This window comes from Rissa tridactyla, chromosome 16, assembly GCF_028500815.1.
Source record: "Rissa tridactyla isolate bRisTri1 chromosome 16, bRisTri1.patW.cur.20221130, whole genome shotgun sequence".
NCBI classification, from domain to species: domain Eukaryota; kingdom Metazoa; phylum Chordata; class Aves; order Charadriiformes; family Laridae; genus Rissa; species Rissa tridactyla.
In genome coordinates this window covers 4,035,221-4,055,722 of record NC_071481.1, presented here as the reverse complement: position 1 = coordinate 4,055,722, position 20,502 = coordinate 4,035,221, and the positions used below count along the sequence as shown (strand labels likewise).

General features: G+C 42.9%; 1 protein-coding gene across 3 annotated transcripts in view; it reads right to left on the bottom strand.

Moving 5' to 3' along the window:
• Positions 1-20,384, bottom strand: part of MTOR (mechanistic target of rapamycin kinase) — a 66,635-nt gene extending 46,251 nt beyond the window's left edge. The window contains exons 1-29 of one of the 3 annotated variants that reach the window (XM_054222264.1): positions 20,334-20,384; positions 18,878-19,041; positions 18,389-18,497; positions 16,840-17,072; positions 16,269-16,469; positions 15,386-15,520; positions 14,639-14,914; positions 14,203-14,311; positions 13,141-13,327; positions 12,822-12,950; positions 11,741-11,985; positions 11,347-11,562; positions 10,751-10,956; positions 10,077-10,199; positions 9,630-9,719; positions 9,443-9,535; positions 8,801-8,935; positions 8,308-8,437; positions 7,831-8,081; positions 6,931-6,972; positions 5,790-5,876; positions 5,029-5,196; positions 4,691-4,803; positions 4,127-4,289; positions 3,792-3,884; positions 2,928-3,074; positions 1,978-2,120; positions 663-825; positions 378-523 (exon numbers count right to left, since the gene is read on the bottom strand). In XM_054222264.1, coding sequence (XP_054078239.1) covers positions 378-523; positions 663-825; positions 1,978-2,120; positions 2,928-3,074; positions 3,792-3,884; positions 4,127-4,289; positions 4,691-4,803; positions 5,029-5,196; positions 5,790-5,876; positions 6,931-6,972; positions 7,831-8,081; positions 8,308-8,437; positions 8,801-8,935; positions 9,443-9,535; positions 9,630-9,719; positions 10,077-10,199; positions 10,751-10,956; positions 11,347-11,562; positions 11,741-11,985; positions 12,822-12,950; positions 13,141-13,327; positions 14,203-14,311; positions 14,639-14,914; positions 15,386-15,520; positions 16,269-16,469; positions 16,840-17,072; positions 18,389-18,497; positions 18,878-18,997 — 4,253 coding nt within the window. In that variant the 5' untranslated portion in view covers positions 18,998-19,041; positions 20,334-20,384. Of the gene's footprint in view, positions 1-377; positions 524-662; positions 826-1,977; positions 2,121-2,927; positions 3,075-3,791; positions 3,885-4,126; positions 4,290-4,690; positions 4,804-5,028; positions 5,197-5,789; positions 5,877-6,930; positions 6,973-7,830; positions 8,082-8,307; positions 8,438-8,800; positions 8,936-9,442; positions 9,536-9,629; positions 9,720-10,076; positions 10,200-10,750; positions 10,957-11,346; positions 11,563-11,740; positions 11,986-12,821; positions 12,951-13,140; positions 13,328-14,202; positions 14,312-14,638; positions 14,915-15,385; positions 15,521-16,268; positions 16,470-16,839; positions 17,073-18,388; positions 18,498-18,877; positions 19,496-20,333 lie in introns of those variants that run through there. The other 2 variants (XM_054222263.1, XM_054222265.1) reach the window with 2 other exon arrangements.
• Between the last annotated feature and the right edge of the window lie 118 nt (positions 20,385-20,502).

The following is a 20,502-nucleotide window of genomic DNA, read 5'->3' as shown; positions in this document are numbered from 1 at the left end:
GAGCTAGAATTTGATGAGAAATTTTAATTAAGAGCGTCAGCTTTTCTGGCTTATTTATATGTAGGTGTAGAAATCTATCTCATCTAACTCACAGCCTCACCACAACATCCCATACTGAACTTGAAGGGTGAGAGGTGAAAATCAGAAGACTACACTTTTTCCTGCACAACTTCCCACAGCTTCTATCATAATTTTAACCACATAATAGAAGGACGGAACTCAGCAGCTAGGAATGTACATCTGCAAGCTAGTTAGTAAACCTACAACAACATCTTATGGCAGAGAGCGAAGTCCTAAGAACTGTCTAGATTCATCCTGACGGTATCCTAAATTGGGTACTGATGCAAGAGCAGAAGTCTCATCATTTGTGGTCCTACCTGATGAGAGATTCTAGAATGGCCGGAGTGGGACCTTTTTGAAATTCCAGCTCCTTGTAGTGAAGGGCCTTGGCATACGCTCGACATTTTGCAGCTCTTTCCCCCAGGAGGACAATGCCATTATCGTCTCTCAAAGGCAGTGGACCCTGGGTAGAAGCACATACATCAAAACAGTATGAGCATAAAAAAGAAGAAAGTATGCATAAGCTCTTCACACCCTTTCCATAGACGAGACATCAGCCAGCTCGCTTGCATTAGAAAAAAGTTGCCTAACAGCATCCCTACCTTGTCACTGTGTTCCATGAATTCTGCCAAGTTCAGCAGTGTCTGAGTGACTTCTGCAATGTCCTGAGAAGTCAGGGCCAATTCAATGCTTCGGATCAGCTCATCCTGCTGGTCTTCATTCAGTTCAGACCAGCATGAAACGAAAGCGGCATTGAAGAGATCTCTGAGGAGGAAAACAAGAGAGTGAGAGATGGGGATTCATTATTCATGAGAAAAAGCCTATTTGATGGTGAACTTGCCTTCTTACTCAGAGAAAGAGCTACAAAATGCATTTATGTCTACGTGCAGTAAACAGCAATTAGCTTTTATAAAGCTAACTTCTGTACCAAATACCTAATGAAACCTGCGTTTTCAAAATATATAATAAGATGAGATACTGCAATAGTAGAAATATTGTCCTATCATATGCTATCCAGTATTTTAGGCTAGAAAAAAAACTTCATAGCAGCAAGGATGCTCTGTGCTTCTGCTATGAAGAACCAGGCCTAGTCTGTCTCACATCACAAGTGAACGCAGTGAAAAAGATGATTGTAGATTTCTCTAGACACACATGCTGCAACACTTGTGTGTTTATTAGAGGATTGCAACAGCTGGAGTTTACGTTAGTGGCAAAGCTTAAGAAGGAGGAAAGGTGATGAAAAACAGATATGGTGACAGCCCTCATCGCTGCTAGTACTGTGGAGAAATACCATGGGATGGGTTTGAGATGCAGAGAGGATAACACGGGGGACACTAGCATTACCTCTGCCTACCTAGGAATTGCTGACTTTTCAGCATGCTGTTTGCCCTTCGCTTCAAAAAAGCTAAAACTCACATTAAGACAAAATTAAACTAGGAATGAACACTTCTCTAACAGCAGTAGTCAGACTCATATGCACAGAGATGGCAACTGTACATCATCAATAAGAGATAAACAGGCAACCGCTTACAGAAACTCACAACTTTCTCCAGACATATGGGTTGCATAAGAAATAAAGCACTGTAACTTATTCCACTCAGAGGCATTTTTATGCACCCACAGAAGATTCTTGAAACTATTTCATACACTGCTGTTTTTCCAGCTTCACTTTTATGTGCCTTAAATTATTCCTAGACTAATATACAGAATTCCACTGAAAGATTTTGTGCGCATCATGGAGCAGCCAACTGGGAAGGGTGGAAATGAAATCAAGTTGCCAGCTATTTGATTTGTCCCAAAGCAGGAGCTATCTCTATTTATGGAACCTAAGTGCTTTTAAGTAACTTTCTTTTTCCTTATAATATCTGGCTTGCATCCGCTATTTCAAGTGATCTGAAAACAACAGAATTATTCTACCGAGCCATGGGATTATATGCCTGAGCCAAGGCCCAGCATGAGCGCAACGATGGTGAGGAGGAATCTTTCAGTAGCTCCAAACTCAGTCTTCTTAACCATTCCAACCAGTCATCCTTTGAAACTCTTCTTGCTGCTCCCCAGGCCTGCAGTAAAAAGCAAGACAATTCAACTACCAAATGAGGCGCTATCCAAAAGGAGAAGAAATCCATCAGCAGGCAGCATTCCTTCTTTACAGCTCCAGATCACATTGCTGAGATTCCCTTTTTAATTCCCTGAAATCCGCTGCCTTTACCAGATAATTTGCAGTACTTCAGTCTCATTTCTAAGAAATCTTCCCTAAACGTATTCTTGTCATGAAATGCCAAGTATTTAAGATGAATAATTCTTTCCTTATAAAAATGCATCAAGAGCTCAAGCCACTGTTGAAACATCAGCTTAAAAATACTTAATGAGTTTAGAATTACATTTTAAGTCCAGCATTTTCAAACCAATCCGTCCCTCTACTGAACTGACTGATACATGCATTAACTGTTCAAATTAACCAGTCCTTAGCTGTTCTATACTGGCTTCAAGAGAATACAGCACTAACACATAAGAGAAGTGGCTGATGAACAAAGGCAGAGACTCTAGATGTCTCTAGAAGCTACACGTGAGTCCTTGTGATCTAGGAAGTTTTGTTCATACTTCGCATAACAAAGAAAGTGTCAAGATTAATTCACAGCCATTATTAGTCTGGTAATTCAGCTGCTCCTATCTTTAAAGTTGCTTAGCACCTTCTAATTTTAAAGAGAGTCTCAGACGCTACTTTGACCTTAGTTCTGTACAGAACTGGCAACAGAAGAGAGATGTAAATATATGTAGTTTAGATGCACTGGACAAACTCTTTAGATGTGACACAACAGCTCCTCCCTTCAGCAGCGAACTCATGCTGTGCAGTGCTCCAGTCTTACCTTCTGCAGGTTGATGGTGCTAACATGTAATTTCTTCATAGGACCTGTTTCCACAGGACCACTGGCCAAAGTTTCTCCCTGGTTGCTTCTCAACATTCGGTGCTGATAAATCAGGGGATCCTCCTCTTCATCAGCAAGAGTATAGCCCTACAATAAATGGCTTACAATGAAGATCACACCCACACATACAGAAGCAATTTCCTACAAGCCAAAGGATGATAAAGTCAGAGCACTATCCAATCTCACAGCAAAATCTGTGAAGCAAACAACTGTGTTTCATTATAATGATTACACCTTATAAACCAGAGAACTCGAATGATAAACCTTTTCTATTCAAAGTAACTGTTTAGAAGTTTTACCTCCCAGTATTAAAAGCCAAAATAATATACCTTAAAACAAGCACTCTTTCCTATTTGACTCACTAGGAAGCTGAGAACAGCAGTGTGCTGCTTGTTTCACACTAATCAAATTGCAAAGCAGTTACTGAGTTTTTTTGAAATGGGGAACATACTATAGAAAATACTGAGATAATAAGGTCTCTTTAAATCCTGAAACTGTGGAAAAAATAGGGTAAATCCACATTTAAGAACTACTGAGAAAAAAGTAATGACACTAGCTACAAGTTTAAGCTCTTACCTAGAACTTGCAGTGATTTTTCTCTACGAAATAATCGATACCAGTTGACTAACTTTCCCAATGCAATCTCAGAGTTTCCTTAAAAAGCTGTACTTAACACACAAATACAGTAACAACCATTCTTCATTTTAGGAGTAACTCAAAGCAAAGTTTCCAGCTACATCTGTTTCAACATGAAAAGATCCCCAAAGTGCCCTCATGCAAACAACTATACACTTGTCAACTCACCTTTACAATTCTGCAGATAAGAACATCGTAGCGTTGATGGTTAATTCTGTGTCGCACCAGCACTTTGTTAACCATCGGGATAAAAATCTGGTACTGTACAGGGGAATGCATCAAAAGCTAGTTATTCAGTCTCACTGAAAGCAGTAAAATTCCACCCTGTTTCATTGATCTTATAAGAAACCAATTCTGAAAGTTTCATTTCAGTAACTCCCGATTCCAGAAAAAAACTGAGATGAAAAATCTGTTTTCTTTAATTACAAATACTCAACTTTAAAGCCTTGATCTTTGGGACAGTCCCTCCTTCTATCAGTTTTCGGGCCTAAGAAGAATATTACCTTCTTTCCCAGCTGGAACACCAGAGAGGAGAGGGTGTCCATTGCAGTTGTTCGTAGCTCAGGGCTCTGATCTAGTGTTCGCACGATGGGATGAATAATCCGTGAAGCATAATCAGTGAAATCCAGGGACTCTGTTAAGCGGTCCACTGTTTCTAGAGCAGCTCTAAAGTCAGAGCAGAAAGAAGGGAGGACTTATTTCTCATGGCATAAGGCAGGAGAAACGAGATGTAAAAATACGTAAGTGATTCAAGCTCAATCCTCCTATGCATCAACAGTAATGGGAAAAACATGTCACCAGAACACTTTTAATGCAGCTAGCACTTGCAGGACAGCATGCAAGTTGCAGTGACTAAAATACTAGCAGGTGAATACCAGAAAGTAATAGCCTATATCCAAGAAAAGCTAGTAACAGTGCTGTGACGCCCAACCAAAAATAACCTTCCATAATGATTAAACACAGAGAAAACCCATAGAAGGGACTAAGCAGTATTTCATTCTACATGTGGCTAGGGCAGCCATTGCAGAACTTGGATATCACAAGCAAAAAAAGCCACCAATGCTTACTTGCGAGCCACCACTGGGACATCTGGGGCATCAAATAGCTTTACAATGGGAGGTAGTAACAAATGAAGGTAGTCATCCAAGTTAGCTCCAAAGAGCTGGATCGCATTCAATAGCTGGAGGGGAAAAATGACCCAATGTGACTCAAAGTCATGAAAGAGTTGCATTTAAAATAAGTCAGTATCCAGTGAAAAGTTGCTTCAATCCTGCACTTTAAACAGAAGTACCATCTGCATCATTTCACACCAGGCCACTGCTGAATTGCACCCATCCCCTTTTCCCGCATTGTACCTGCCTCGGCAATACCCAAATCAACCCAGCTGCTGCAGCTTCCCACTCACCTTGACAGAGACAATGCGACCCTGACTATTGTCATGCATGAAGACCCGTAACATGTGAGGAATAAGCTGAGGCAGATAAAGTTTGAATTCGCCTCCTAGAGCTACCACAATTTGCTCGATAAGTAGGATAATTGTGCTCTGTATGGAATTGTTCATGACCCAGAAGTCCTACAGAAGAAAGAAAAAAACAGCAAAAAATTAAACAGTTGTCCAACTGAGCTGTACCAATTACAAGAACAGCAAACTGTAGGACAGAGTCTCTAGATAAATTCAAGACCGCAGGGAAGGACTATACTTCCCTCATGGCCTAATATAAATTGGCAGTTTTGGTCTGTTTTTAAAACACTCTGTGCCTTCGGGATATTTATAGCTGTTAAAAACAATCTCTAGGCAACTGATTTCTTGTAATCCTTCTAAGTGTTTGCAAACAGTAAGTGAAAATGAAGTGAAATGCCACCTATTTATGAACTCCAAACACCTCTTGCAAAAACTATGTTTCTGAAAGTAGTAAGTACACAAGATCCACGCACTCAAACGAACTCAGGCACTAGCAGAATCTAGGAGCTGCTCCTATTACAGTTACTAGTAAGTGTATATTATTGTTTCAAAGATATGTTATTTCAAAATACAAGTATTACTTCAAATACATGGAATTCCGTAATATGAGTTTATGAAGTAATTGATACACTTGATAATGACAGAAACACTATCCACCTTTTCTGACAGTAAAGTCAAAATGCGGGCTTAAAGATTGTACTCACTCTCATCAGGGTGACAATTTCATCCATATAAGGTCGAATATGACTTCTCACAAAGGACACCAACATCCCTAGCTGCTGGAACAGGAACTGGAAGGAAGAAATGGGGAGTGATCAATGTAGCTTATTCAAACATCAAAGCAATGGTGGGTAAACGGCATTTCACAGGCCAATTGCAAGCTCATTTACCAAACAAATAGCATGCATAGCTCCTATATATGCTCAGAATCTGGGGCTAAATTCTTGGCAGCTTCAGCTCACTGCTTTGGGTTTTGGGGAGTGTCTGTGTGTGTGGGGGGGGCATTTTGGGTTTTTTTTTTTGATTGTTTTCCACACTCCTCCCCCCCAAGCTTGCATCAAAAATTTTATGAGCTCAAAGCCTCAGACAGTCAAACATACAAATAGGGGTTTATAACGTGTCAGCCACTTGAGTGTCAGAACAGACTTGCAAGTACAAGCACTTCAACTACAGAGTTTTGTGATTTATGTTTGAAGGTTGCTGCCAAAGATGTAGCCCCTATCTTTTCCCTCTGCCTGTAAACCAAACCGGCACACATTTTAAGATACTCTTTCCCATCCCCACCAAGATATATTGGTGAAAAGTTACTGGGGAAGAGAGTTTGGTCCTTGACAGAAATAGCAAGTTTTTGAAAGATGGTTGACTGTACCATAGAAGAATTTTGACTGAGACGATTTTATTTGTCATATAGACAGTGACAGTTTTGCAATTCCTTTTGCCTCAATACAATCTTAGCGCTCACACATGACAATGAATTTACTTTTAAGATTGGTATAAAATACAGTGGGTTAAATCACTTTGTCCACAAAATAAATGCATACAGTCTTTTTTCCTCCAGGAAAACAGGAAAGTGTAAGTTATCATATATTAAATTTGATTTCTTCATGCAGTATTTGAAGACTATAGTGACAAAATACAAAGTGGAGCTCAGAAAAAGAGATGAGATTTTTGTGAAAACTAAGTAAGAAATAACATCAGCTATTTTAGTGAAAGCAGTACACGTATGTTTACCAAAAATGAACCCTGAGCTCCTGCACTGTGCTTTTTTTTTTGGTGTTGTGAGAGGATGCTTACATAGAAGACAAGGACCTGCCTCCTTTAGGCTTTAGAGTCACGCGTACCCACCTCAGCTCTTCTCCCCAGTACACTTTCACCATCTTCTTTTACCTGAAAATTTTTAAACAGAGTGTGCACAACTGCATAGCTTTCAAGCAAGTTAGATCAGTCAGGTCTAGGAGTTCGGCCAACCCAGGCGTGTGAGGTGTTTTCCTTCCAATCTGAGTAGTAGTTCAGTCTGGGAGAAAACAGCGGTTCTATAGCAGGGTTGGGATTCTGCTAAGGGAGCACCCATCCCACCTATAAAACACAGTACCAGTAACTAGTACAAACTGCCCTTCCCACCCCAGAGATTTCAGCTGCCTAAGGAAAAGGCTTGGCAAAAAGGAGCCATCTCTGGTTAGGCGAACCTTAAGCCCATTATTATCTTCACACAATTCTCGTTTCCTTCTAAAACTGTAACTTAAGTGGGAAGAGAAAGCACTGCTGTGGAATCACCACCCACACTGCTCTGAATGTTAGCAGACTGCAGCAAATTGAATTTTCCTTCTCACAGATGAGCCAAAGTACATGGTTGCATCAGAAACTTAAAGAGTCTACCTCTGTTATTTAATAATACTGTTTGCAACAGTACGCTAATGCAGAGATCACTGAAAGCTCTGAAAGCTGCACAGGCTGTTTTCTTGAACAAGACCAGCTTGATAAAAACCCAGAATCAAATATTGGCCTTCTAAGGATTATGCTCAGAAGCAGCTGTTTCAATAAGAAGCAGAAAAAATGTTTACACTGGATATTCTACCAAATGCTAACAGGAGAGAAGAAGCAGAGCTGAACCTCACTTCTGCAGCATGCTTGGCAGCAACACATAGCACAGCAATGCCCAAAGCCAGTCGCATTCTCTTTTAAAAAATGGATTCTTATTTTAAGGCAGTGGAATGGGAAAGAAGGAGTGGTCCCTAGTACACTCACCTCTCGGATGGCACCATCACAAACCCGTATTACATTAAGGAACGTTGGCATGACCTGGGGCAGGAACTGCACACACTTGAGCCCAAGAGATTTGAAAATAAAGGTGATGGCCTGAACTACCATAGTGTGGTGTTGGGACAAGGATTGGTCTCGGAAAATTCTCATGAGTGCCACCATAGATACAGCTGGGTAGAACTCATCCAAAGGCAGGTTTCCCATGTTCACCAGCATCTCACTGGTACTGTAGTCCGCTAGGAGAAAGAAGGCAGTGTCACAAGCTACATGTTAAATGGTCTTGAAGCACCCTAGTATTAAGTGCATTCAGGAGCACCCAACTGTTAGATGAAAATGTGTACACTAATAATTTGTTAAGAAGAGGAGACAAACTGGTAACAACAAAACAATATATAAAAAAAAAAATCAAGATCTGTTTGTAGATTATAAAGCTATTCACTTGAAAGAACTTCAGATGCTTACAAGAATCCTGACTGGATTTGGACTCCGAGAGGCTGACGGCTGAAGCATCTCGTGACTGATCAATCATGCCAATGTTCACTTTGTGTTTGTAAGGGTCCAAAGCACCCAGCAACCCTAACACACGAATAGCCTGATAAGACAGAAAGAAAAAGAAAATTCATCATAATTCCATCACCAAAGCAAAAGTCAACATATGAATCTACATGCTTGGGAAGGTCCTGAGAATTAATGAGAGAAGATCTGGAACTAAACTGACTGCCTGGAAAAAACATCAACGCTTTCCATTCAGCAGCTGGAGGCCATTTCACTGACTGAACAAGTTCATCCTCTTAATTCTGCTTATTGTATTTCTATCAGCCACAAAAATGATCTTTCACCTCCCCCCCCACGCCCCATTCCCCCTCTCAAGAATCTATGCAGACACATTTATTTGACATCTCTCTCTCCCCAGAAAACTTTTAGAAATGGTTGTGTGATAGCTTTATGTTCATACCTCTCTACGGGTGCCCTGGTTCTGCTCAGTCTTCAGGAAGTTCAGAAGCACCTCCAGCAAAGTTGGGTACTTCCTGTATGGTTCCACCACATAACCAGTGCTGGCCACAAGTTGCCCCAATGTCCAAAGAGCCACCTGGAAAGATCAAGCCCAGAGAAAATTGGTTTTGACCAGGGAATTTATTATGTCTCCTGATTCATCAGTCATTCAACTTAGGCAACGTTTCTTTGAGCACTTTAGGAACACACTGCAAATCAGAGCCCATGGTTTGAAAGCGTGTTTATAGAGTGCTTTTTAATAAGCAATAGTAAAGAAAGTGATAATCAATTTGTTAGACTCTGACTGCAATAATTGCCCTTAGTGATACAATTCAAACAGGCATTCAATTGAGTAACACCAAGCCTTCCAATAAAAAATGCTTTTTTTTTTTTGATCCTTTTCCTTTCACAGTTTTGTACTCTGTCACAACAGACAGGCACTGCAATCCCTGACCTGTGTGCCACAAACATGACCGTACCCTCCACAAGAGAGACTTGCGTGATTTAAAGGTTCATTTTAGCAGCTATGATGGGACACATGGATACTTCATTAAAGCTTTGGTCACAGCAGATGGCAAGTTTAGTGCAGCTGTCAAACACTTACTTGTCTTTTGGCCAGCAGGGAGGAGTCCTGTAGCATGTCCATAATTATAATGAAGAGCTCATCCACCCACTTCCTCATCTCCAGCCCACTGACCTATTGAAAGACAAAAATCAAAGCCCTTCATCTAGCATTGCCAAAAGCTAAACAACTGACAATCATGGCAAAGAGGTACCTGCAGTATCCTTACCTGTGCAAGCTCCCCTATGGTAGCTAGGACATTGTTAATCACCCCTGGATTTGGATCTGGATCAGGATCTTTCAGTTTCACAATTAGTGCCTGGTGGGTGACAGAGGAACAAATTGGAATGTGTTTAGAAGACTCCTTGCTGTACATACAATATTCAACGTTATCTTTCCTTTTGTTTACACCCAAAAATTGATTCCACAGGAGCCCAACTCGCATCATGGTGAGCATTTCAACAGTAAACAAAACTTTCATTTCACAGGCTTTATGCAAATCCAGAATTAAGTTAGGCTACACTGTCGCATACATGCATTACCGTGGGTAACATCCACACCAATCTGATTTTTTCCTGCTATGATGAAGCAAATGCACTGCAGCTCCTGACAGTTACGTATCCACATGCGGTATCATGTCACTCCAAAGTCCCCAGGAAATGTACAGAAGCTCTACCTTAAGAATAGGCTCCATATAGGGACGAATGAGGCGTGGAGCGTTGGAAACCAGGTGACCCAACATCCTGGCACTCTGCTCTTTAATCCTGCCAACGCCACTGTGTTCCAGCTCTGTCAGAATCTACAGAAAAGACAATGGAAGCATGAGAACATGGTAAATAAAGGTAGGCAAAAATTCTTTGGATTTCCTCCTCTCCTGTCCAATGACAACAGAGAGAAAAAGCAGTCTCAGCACTTGTAGAGGGTGTTCTACATTTGCACTCCATCCAGTCATTTATGTCTGAATGAAGCTAATATTAATTAGCATAAAACTGAATAGATGGCTCCAAAACCATCTACATTTACGAAGCAGTGCCATCCTTTCACCTAGAACAAGCAAAGAACATTCTTTCCTCAATACAGATGGAAACACTCCAGCATGATGAATGTGGGGTGAAATAATGGCTGCTGTCCTTTCCTTTCTAATACATCCTTAGAGCTTCAGTCCAAACATTTATCACTAAAAAAACTTCCTGAAGCCTACTAAGCTGGGTAATAAATACTTTCCAAAAGGGAAATTTCCCCCCCGACTCTCCCACACATTCACTACAGCTAGACAGCCCAGTTCTTTAACACCATCTTAATCACAATACCAAGTACTCTATTTTCACTCCAGGCATCCCTCTTCATTACCTGGATTAACATCTTGCGCAGGAAAGGCATGACAAAAGCAGGGTTCATGCTGCTCAGGCGACCCACAGTACAGATGGCCAGCTCTCGGATTTCAAATACTTGATCATTCAGGGCCACAAAAAGAGCTTGCAAATTTTCCGCCTGGGCAAGGTGAGCATCAAATCGCTCATCCAGAGAAGCCAACACGCAGAAGCGTATGTCAGGGTCTGCAAGAACACTGCGAGTTACCATAATGCAACTGAAAGATTAAAAAAATCAAGTAGGAACACTGAATAGAAGGGACCAATCCCTTCCCAAACTACAAATTTGAAGGCGACAACACAAAACAGCAGCAAAAAAAAGTCTCAGGGCTCTACCTAGTTCAAGGTATTACACCAAGGGCACAGTTTGTGCATTTTGCACTAGTGTTCTATTAACACCTCAAAAATCAAGATCCAGGAAGAGAAATTGGGAGACTTTTTTAATTTATAAAGAATGACGGCTTAAGTTAGAAGCAAATAGGTTCAAAGTCTGCCACAACCTTATTTATTGTCACCTGCTTACAAGTTAAAATTAACATGGATAGGAGAACCCTTTTCTCTGAACCCCACACTAACCTGGGTCAGTTATTCCAACCACAAGCAGTTTGCTGAGAACATCAGCCACAACCTGCACTGCTGTCTGACTGACCACATGGGCATGACCACTGATCAAGTGGATGGAAGGTGTGAGCAAGCGGGAGCAAGTGCGGGCTGCTTCCATCCGGATCTCCTTGTGTTCACTGTTCAGAAAGTGGTCTGCACAGTGCCGAACAAACTGAGTCAGAGAATGGCCTAGAAAGAAGAAGATGGAGAGCTGAACGCAGATTTACAACTCAATTATTGATCTTACTAGGGAAGATGAGTTTAAAGAATATGCTCTCAGAGTTTTCCTGTTACTTGTACTCTACTCCAATGCAGTAGTGTTTATATCCCATACCCCTTGTCCCTCTGCTTCCTTATTTCATCTTACCTTCAAACTCAAAGCTACCCAGTGTACGAAGGGCGAGGGTGATGCTACCCACGTCGCTGGCCTCTGGGATGTTGGTGAGGCTAGGGGAGGCAAGCTGGTGAGCAAGGCCCTTTGGCATGCCTGGATGTCGCAGAGGCTTGTGCATTAGAACAAGGGAGAGCATTTTCAGCAGCCCATCCTGGATATCCTTCTTTAGCTGGGGGATCTGGCGACTCAAGTCGTACAGCACAGCTGTTAGAGCAGGGCTGAGGGCAAGAAGCAGGCAGACAGTCATTAGAACAGAAACAATGTGGTGCATATTTCACCTTTTTGTTTATGCATTTGCCCATTAGAAGATAATTGTGGGCATTCTCACATCACAGCAACACCTGCCAGCAGAGCACAGGGGTCCTTATGTGAACTCAGGCACATGAGATGACCTTCTTGTATGAACTTGGTGAGCAAACTGCCCATTGCTACATTAGGCAACGTTGCCTAATAGGCAACTGCCTAACGGAATACTGTTACAAATCTGAGTGATTCCTTATACTTGTGCTTTTTAGACACAAAGGCACTAAATTCACTTCCAGATGGCAACGTTAATCTAAACAGTTTGAGCTATCTGGATACTTTCTCCATACCTTCCCATACTAACAGCTTCATGAACTAGGAAATTTCATTCCAATGGACCTTGCCAGGTCCAAAGGTGAAAGAAGCTAGGAGCAAATATGCAGCGCTTCAATTCTCCTTCCCTACCAATTTGATACAGCAGAAACGTGCTGCCCTTCAGAGGCTTCCTAAATTTTCGCATGCTGTAGCCAAATGCATTTGAATAGCAGAAAGTAAAGGAGATTGCTTTTGAATTCACTAGTTGTTCTACAAAAAGATCTTACACAGAGACCAATGCTCTTAAATAACTCAACAGACACATTAACACTTAAAACATATTATTCTTCTGAAAGAGCTATACTGATCTTCTGAAAGATCATTTAAAAGCAGTAATTTTCCTTCTCAATCTGAAGACGTTCAAGGTCTCATTCTGTATGGACAACAATGCCATCCAGTGGCTAACAGAAAAACATGCTCCCAGCATTGTACATACCTCAGGCCCACAGCCAGCATAGGTTCCAAAAGCTCTTTGATGTCCTGCTGGATACTGGGTCCCATAGCTCGTGCCAGCATACTAATGCAGGTGAAGACTGTGGCATCAACCTGCACAGACTTCTGCCTCCTGGAAATGGACCACATAAAAGTTAATTAAGATGAGCTGCTATTTTTCAAATATCTTTCCTCATCCTACCTCTGCGTTATCAGTCTTATAGAAATACCTCTGATTTTAATACAATAATTTGATCCCACATCACAAAAATTATATAAAGAACAGCTGTTTCGATTTCTTCCTCTAACCTTCACACACTTACTTGTGGGCAAAGTCCTTTGGTGGCAGAGCTGCTTTTATGATTTCAAGGACTTTTGGCAGGTAGGCTTGAAACTCAGACCTCACAGCCACAGACAGCAAACCCAAGGCCTGGAAGGCTGCTGTTCGTTCCTTCTCCTTCTTCACACAGCTGAGAACATGATTCATGGTGTCTGGAAGATACTGATCAGCTGCCCAAAAAAGAGAGCAATACAGATATTGGAACTCATTTAGGTTTATACAGATGCTCACCTTTGCAACTAAACCTTTACAAGTTTAAAACTAGGGAACAGACATAGCCACATAAAATTTGTTGACATAAGCAGTGGCAAAGACACGTCACCATATAATAGAATTTTCAAAGCCCAGAAGGCTTTCTTTTTAAAAAAATTAAAAAGAAAAGTCACCAAAATCAGAGACCTATGAGAAAAAAAAATACATTGCAACAGGTTCTACACACAAATAACATCCAAGCACCTTGTTTTTATAGTGATTGATTGGAAATTTGGAATAGGAACACAAAGTTGTTCCAACCCGCTTAGAGCAGCTTGGTGACTTGCCTCCAACTCCGACACTCTCCTAAGCTTGCTTGATAAACTAATTGAATTGCTTTAAAGCCAGCATGTGTTTCCCATTTTTACTTGATATTTCCCAGTACATGCAAGAGGGGGAAAAAAAAAAAAAAGGGAGACCAGTCTGCTGATAATATTTGGGATGCATTGAGTAGGAGCAAGAGGGCAGCATTCAACCCCAAGTCTGACATACTGAGAAAAAAAAAAACAAAACAACACCACAAAGGAGGTTCTATCCCTTATGATCACAGAATTCAGACATTAGTTTCAATCCATTTTCTTCATCAGAGCAACAGTTTGGCATCAGTTATCAAGTCACACTTCTTCAGGAAAAAAAAAAAAAAAAAAAAAAAGGCTGTCCTCCCACAGAGGAATTCGCTCATCTTACAAGCACATTTGTATTGCTGCATAAACTCATCTGGACCAGAGAGAGCTGGATAACTTCCAGCCCAATTTCAGCAACACTTCTAACATCCAACCATCTGTCTTGTCACCTGTGAATGCTGAAGGACGGAAAGCTGCCAACCGTGGTAGCAGATTGAGAACGGTCATCTGGATCAAAGAATTTTTGCTGGTTCTGCACTTGAGAACCCACTGGCACACCTGAAAGGAGACAGATTTGGCTTTGAAGGACGGTCATTGGCAGTGATGCACAAATGATTATTACCTGGATGCTTTAAGGCATTCTACTGACATTTGGCTTCAGAGTCCCCCAGAAAGGCAGATAATTAAGACTGCTTCCAAAGAAAGAAAATCACTTGCTCCAAGAGAGACAGTGAGAAACCCAGGATACATATATAATTAACGAGTTTTAATGCTTCAATTCAATACTACGCAGAATTGCCTGCTAATTAAGGACACGGATGACAATTGCTCTACAAGAACTGGTGCTGTGAATGTTGGTGGACAAGTTGAAGACCAAACACTTACTTGATCAAACTTCTCTTCCATTAGATCCCTGCAGCATCGACTTTCTACCAACGTAGACTTCGCTGGGACAGGTGAGGTTGCGAAACCCATGATTCCTTGGTGAGCACTGTACCCCAGAAGACCAGCCAAAGCATTTGACTGAGAGGGCTGAAGAGACTGGAAGCTAGTGAAGGGAGTGATGTGGCGAGGTTTGGTACTGAAGCCCATCAGGTCTTTGCAGTACTTGTCATGCACAAGCTGCTGCTGAGTGATCTCTTCCATCTCCTCTCTAAGGCGCTGGACAAAGTAGAAAAACATGAGGGTTTTTTTGTTTGGTTGTTTTGTTTTTTGGTTTTTTTACAAAAAAAAAAAAGCTGAATATCAGATTCCCAACATAAATCTCCTGAGCAGCATCCTGTATAATTGATATCCAAGTGGCTGTAAAACCATTAACTAAGCAAAATCCAGCAAAACATGCAACAAAGAGTCCTTGTTCTATATAACAATGTTTTTAATTGTAATTAATCCAGTTAATAGCACTTCCCATTAGAGCTTAATACCTACTCAGCCCAAACTTGTTGCTGCTATTTCTCTGACACACTTCAATTTGTAATAATCAATGCTCTGATTCCATGTTCAGATGGCTTTTCAGCCCAACAACCCCCTTTCAAACACAATGGAGTATTTCCACAGACTGCTGAGTATCTACACATTGCCAATCAATCCGGCAACCAAAAGCCATAATTCCCGTCTTGTTCATTTGCTCACCTCTCCCTCCATACTGCTTATTCTCACTAGCTCATTGAGGATCAGTAAGGCACCATGGATTCGGTCATCACGGTTCATTCCTTTCTCTTTGGCCAAAGTCTCATCAAAGCCCTTCTCAGCCTCTTCATATGTATGCTTTGGGGAAAAGAAAAAAAATAAAAACCTCAGTGATCATACAGAAACAAAGCCTGTGCAAATAAAGTAGTATCGCCAGACAAGAGTTACTGATGTCCTATAATTTTCTAAGAGTAGCCACAAACCTCAACTGAGTAATAACAGAGTATAACACCACAAAATTCAGATTCACTCAGAATTTGTGGACTGTGCTGCAGAGCATTTTTCAACTAATCAGCCAGTCAACCATGCCATGGTATAAACTTCATCAATATCCGCATCACAAATTTGACTATGAGGAACCCAAGTTTACAACAGTTGACTGCACTGTTCAAACCTTATTTGACATTATGAAGCTTGAATTCATGCAACAATGTCAGCAAAGCTAAGGTTCAGACAAAAGAATCCTTACCTTTTTCGCTTATGCTTTATCTACACTAATAACACCATCTGCTAATAGGGGATGCCAATTGCATCTGATTGCATGGCTGTAAAACTAGGTCAGGCTCAACAGCTGAAAATGAGCTGCAGACAGAGCAATGGATTCTTGATGAAGTTAAGTCTCTTGCTTACTTTTACAATGCACTAAAGGAACTACATATTTTGTAAGCCATTATATTTTCAACCCTTTCAAGGGGCGGCAGTGTTCTACTGACAATCAGACAGAAGTAACACAGGTTCTTAGCTTAAGGTGCTCTTCTAAAAACTGGCCCTTGATAATTTGCATTGCATTATGAAGAGGTGCTTCAAGACAAAGTTATTTTCTTACTCTGTACCACTGGGGCTTCTGCATCTCTTTTGGCTCCCGCTGAGTGGTGAGGATAAGGCAGGCTCTTAAGGCAGAAACAGCTCCTTCTCGGATGGCCTGTTTGGGATCCCACACAGCCACAAATATATTGTCAAAGAATGGCTGCACTTGTTGGAAGAAGAAGGTAGGCACGCTGATTGCCAGCTCACGCAGGACAAGAACCTGGAGGGGGGGGAGAAAACCAGTAACAATCTGTGAGGATGAGCACTCGTAAACATACCTCATAATTTCTAGACCGTAGTACCATTTATTTAGACTGTCAATGTCTGTGAGCCTGAGCTGTTTCCAGCACCATACTTTTACAGTTCCTAGCACAATGGTGTCTCAATCTTTAGTCACTGGGATAAGACAGAAGCAATGAAGCAGCACTATATTTGCCACAAGACCAACGCAGATTCTCAGACATGGACTGGCAGCCATTCTGATCCTGACCAGAGCTTTTCCGCAGCTTTCTGTGCACATCTCCTACCACTGTTAACAAATCCTAACCGTCCTGTTCCAAGACGGATGAAGACAAAAAAAGATCACTTACAGCAGCGTGTCTTCGACCTTCATTCCTGTCAGCTCCCAGCCATTCCAGAGCTCGTTTCACCTCAAACTCCACATATTCAGCTGTGAAGGTGTCACCAGCCATAGCAAGCCGCCCAATAGCCTTGGAAGCCATCTCCATTACAACAGGGTCATTGGATGGCAAGAGGTTCCTCAGGTAGTTGGCAAACCTGCCGATACGGGTGGCATTACCTCCTTCAACACCAATAAGGCTTGCTGTAGAGAAAAAGAGTAATGCTGTAGGTTCTCCTTAGGAGTCAATGAGGCAGACAGTAGGTAATCCCTAGATGAGAGTTAGTATTCCCTATCCATTCCTCAAAGATTCCCATTAAGTCCTCCTAAACTGCAAATCCACAGAAAATAATAATAATAATCAAGCAATAGGAAAGGGCCACCATTCTTTTGAGCCTGAACTTGTTAAGTGGGCAGGAAAATGCATTCAGTAGCTTCACAGATTTTTGCCATTTATAGTTTAAAAAGAGAGAAATAAAAAAATCCACCCTGGGATCACAGACCCATTCCCAATAGGAAAGCATCCATCCACATGCAACGACTACGGCTGGTCTACCTCAGTAGAGAAGTCAAAGACTGAATGGACCAAGGAAATAGCTCTCCCCCTCAGCTCTAGAGATGGTCTCTCCTGGCCAGGGCGGAAGCACCTGGGCAGGCAGCAGCATAGCTGCTTTCACTGCTGGTGCCTGGGTTGTACCTGCTCTGTAGATAGAGAGGCCATCAGTGTCCAGAGTTGTCAAGCCGGCACCTTTCAACAGCACTAAATTCACAGAAACAATTTTAAAGTGATACTGTCAGCTTAAAGTCAGATGTTGTCAACAAAGATTTCTCTAGCTACGGGACTTCCGCTGTCTTCAAACATGTTGGGATTGGATGATTACGTCTGTGAGCCTAAACCATAAGCACCTCCTGTTTCGTTATTAAAGTAGTAACTGCTACAATACGGGCTACTCACTTGGAAGGCTAAGTATTTATGCAAGCTGATTTCCCTATGAGTCAAGATGCAGGCAGCTTTGCCATGTCACAGCGAGGGCACAACCAGAGCAACTGATGGAGCAGCTGATCAGAATCAAAGCAGAAGCTATGTGAGTGCCTCCCAGGGATGGGAGCTGCTGTTATTGAGCCAGGTAAATTTAAATAACAAGAATCAATCTCCTCAGACAGAAGAGAGTTGAGAAAGTCCGTGGACACTAATACATATAAATGGACAGTACAAACTGTTCTCAGCTGAGCTCAAGAACAGAATTTTCACGTGCTCAGCACTCACGTTTGATGCTCAACTCCGGGAAGAGCTCAGGGCCCATTAAGCACCAGGTTTTCAGCCACTCTCAGCACTCAGCAGCTCCCATGCTGACACTTACAGCCAGATTTTCAGAGCCCAGCAACTAGCATGCACTCAGCATACTGAGCAGTCAGACATAAGGCTCCGATTATAAAAGCTCATTCCTTTTGAAAATCTGTTCCTAAAGGTAGATGCGTGAAGAGAGAACTCACCAGAGGCATTAAGCACTTTCACTCACCTATAGCCAGAATGCCACCCTTCCTTTCATTTGCATCAGAGCTAGAGACCAGCTCAAATATGTGATGGTTCAGCTGATCATAAAACCTGGTAGATTCTTCCTGACTCATCTGTAAAAAGAAAAAGTTCAAATCAGCTTTTAACATTCTTTCCTTCCTTCCTGCCCCCTAAACCTGCATAAAGACAATGCTTTCTAGGTCATTTAAACAGAAAGAAATTAAATCAACTATACATTACAAAAACAAAACAGCATCTCTTCTTTTTACCTTAGATGTGTCAAGTTTATTTATTCTGCTACTTGACCACCCATCTGTGTCACCAACTCAGGCACCTCTCCTATATGCTGGGGCAAAGGTAAGCTCCCTGCTATGCCCCATCTCCTCTCCAATATGGCTTCCATATTCCCAAAATTTCCATCCCCAAAGTACCCAGCCAGTGCCCTAGACTCATAAGATAAACAAGGATAAATTATCTCATTTGCAGCACTCACTTCACGGAGCTCCATGGTGACATAATGCTGCAAGTCCTTGGCAGCTTTCGCTCTCGTCTCTTCACTCCGACTCTTCAAACCATTGGCAAATTGTTGGAGAATGGACACAGTGCCCGACATGATGGCAGTATGTTGGGGCTCGGGGGCATCAAGTCCTGTAAGTTCTTCAGGGAGACAACTTTTTTTACTGCTTTCAGCTATTGAAATTGCTGAGCTTCCTTCTTAACGCTGCCCCTGCTGCCTGTTTCCAAAACACACAACCCATTGCATGCAACGATACTATGCCAGTAGAGCATAAAATTACAATTAACAGCTATATTCCTTAGGCCTTACAACCCTGTGATAAAACTGTATCACCACCTAATATCTTGACCCCCAGCCTATTTGCTCTCTCGTTCATCAAATACCAAAACATGCTCCAGTAGGTCAGGCGCCTGAACGCATAGTGATCTAATTCTAAATCAAGGGTCGTGCAATAGCTGAAAAACATCTGGGTCAGATTAGGGTTTACAATTACCCTATAATAATTAGGCATAATCATCCCTATGATAATATCATTATCATATCTGACTCCTCCTTGAATGGTTTCATCCAAGTTTCTCCACAGAAATTCTAGTGTTATGCCAACCCAAGGCAGACTCGGCACTCAGGGCCTGGCAAGCGTTACATTCTCCAGCAGATATTTAGAGATGGGAAGTCTACTTATAGCAACACCAATCATTGCAACAGGATGTTTATTTTCATAACGTGTAGCCAAACTTTCTCACGAGTCTTTCTGTACATGGAAAATATTTTAGACGTTTGACACCCCCTCCCCCCCAATTTACAGATTGCATAAGCCCAAACCGAGCATTTGACAAAAGGGCCCACAGCGACCCAAGGCACCAAAACTTCAGCTCCTTCTTCCACAAATATCCCCCGCGCCGTCACAAAGATCCACCGAGACTATAGCCTGAGGGGGCTCCAGGGCTTCCCTGCGGCCGGGAGCCAGGAGAAACTCCCCCGGGACGAAGCCTGCGGCCACGGCCCCATCACCGCTGGCCGGGGTATTCCCTGTGAGGGAACCCCCTTCCCTCACAGCCGCCCTCACAGAGGGACGCGACAGCCGGCAGGCGGGAGCCGGCAGGCCCGAGCCCGCGGGGCATCCCGCCGCTCCCCAGGCCAGGAGTGAGGGAGGGCTGAGGCCGGGCAGGGCGCGCACCGCCGCCGGGACGGGCGCGGGGCCTCGAGCGGTAAGGCCGCGGGGGCGGGAGCGTCGGGCAGGCCGGTGCGGGCGGGGAGCCGCGGCGGCGCGGGGCCGAGGCGCCCGCGGGGAGCGCCGGTGCCGCTGACAGGGCGCCAGCCCGGCGGACGCTGAGGCGGGAGCGGGCGGGGAGGGCCGTGACGGTGGGGCCCTGACAGGAGGTGAGGGGAAAGGGAAGGCGATGCTGAGGGGAGGCTCCAGAGCCGCACTCACCGCCTCCGCCCCGGCCGCCGCCGGCTCCCCCGCTCCGGGCCCCGCGCCCTCCCCTCCCCCGCGCCTGCCGGGCCGGCGAGCCGCTGCTGGCCAATCGCCTCCCAGAACGGCTTTGATAGGCACCGCCTCTGACCAGTAGAAAAGGGGCAAAAGGGAAGGAGCTCTCGCA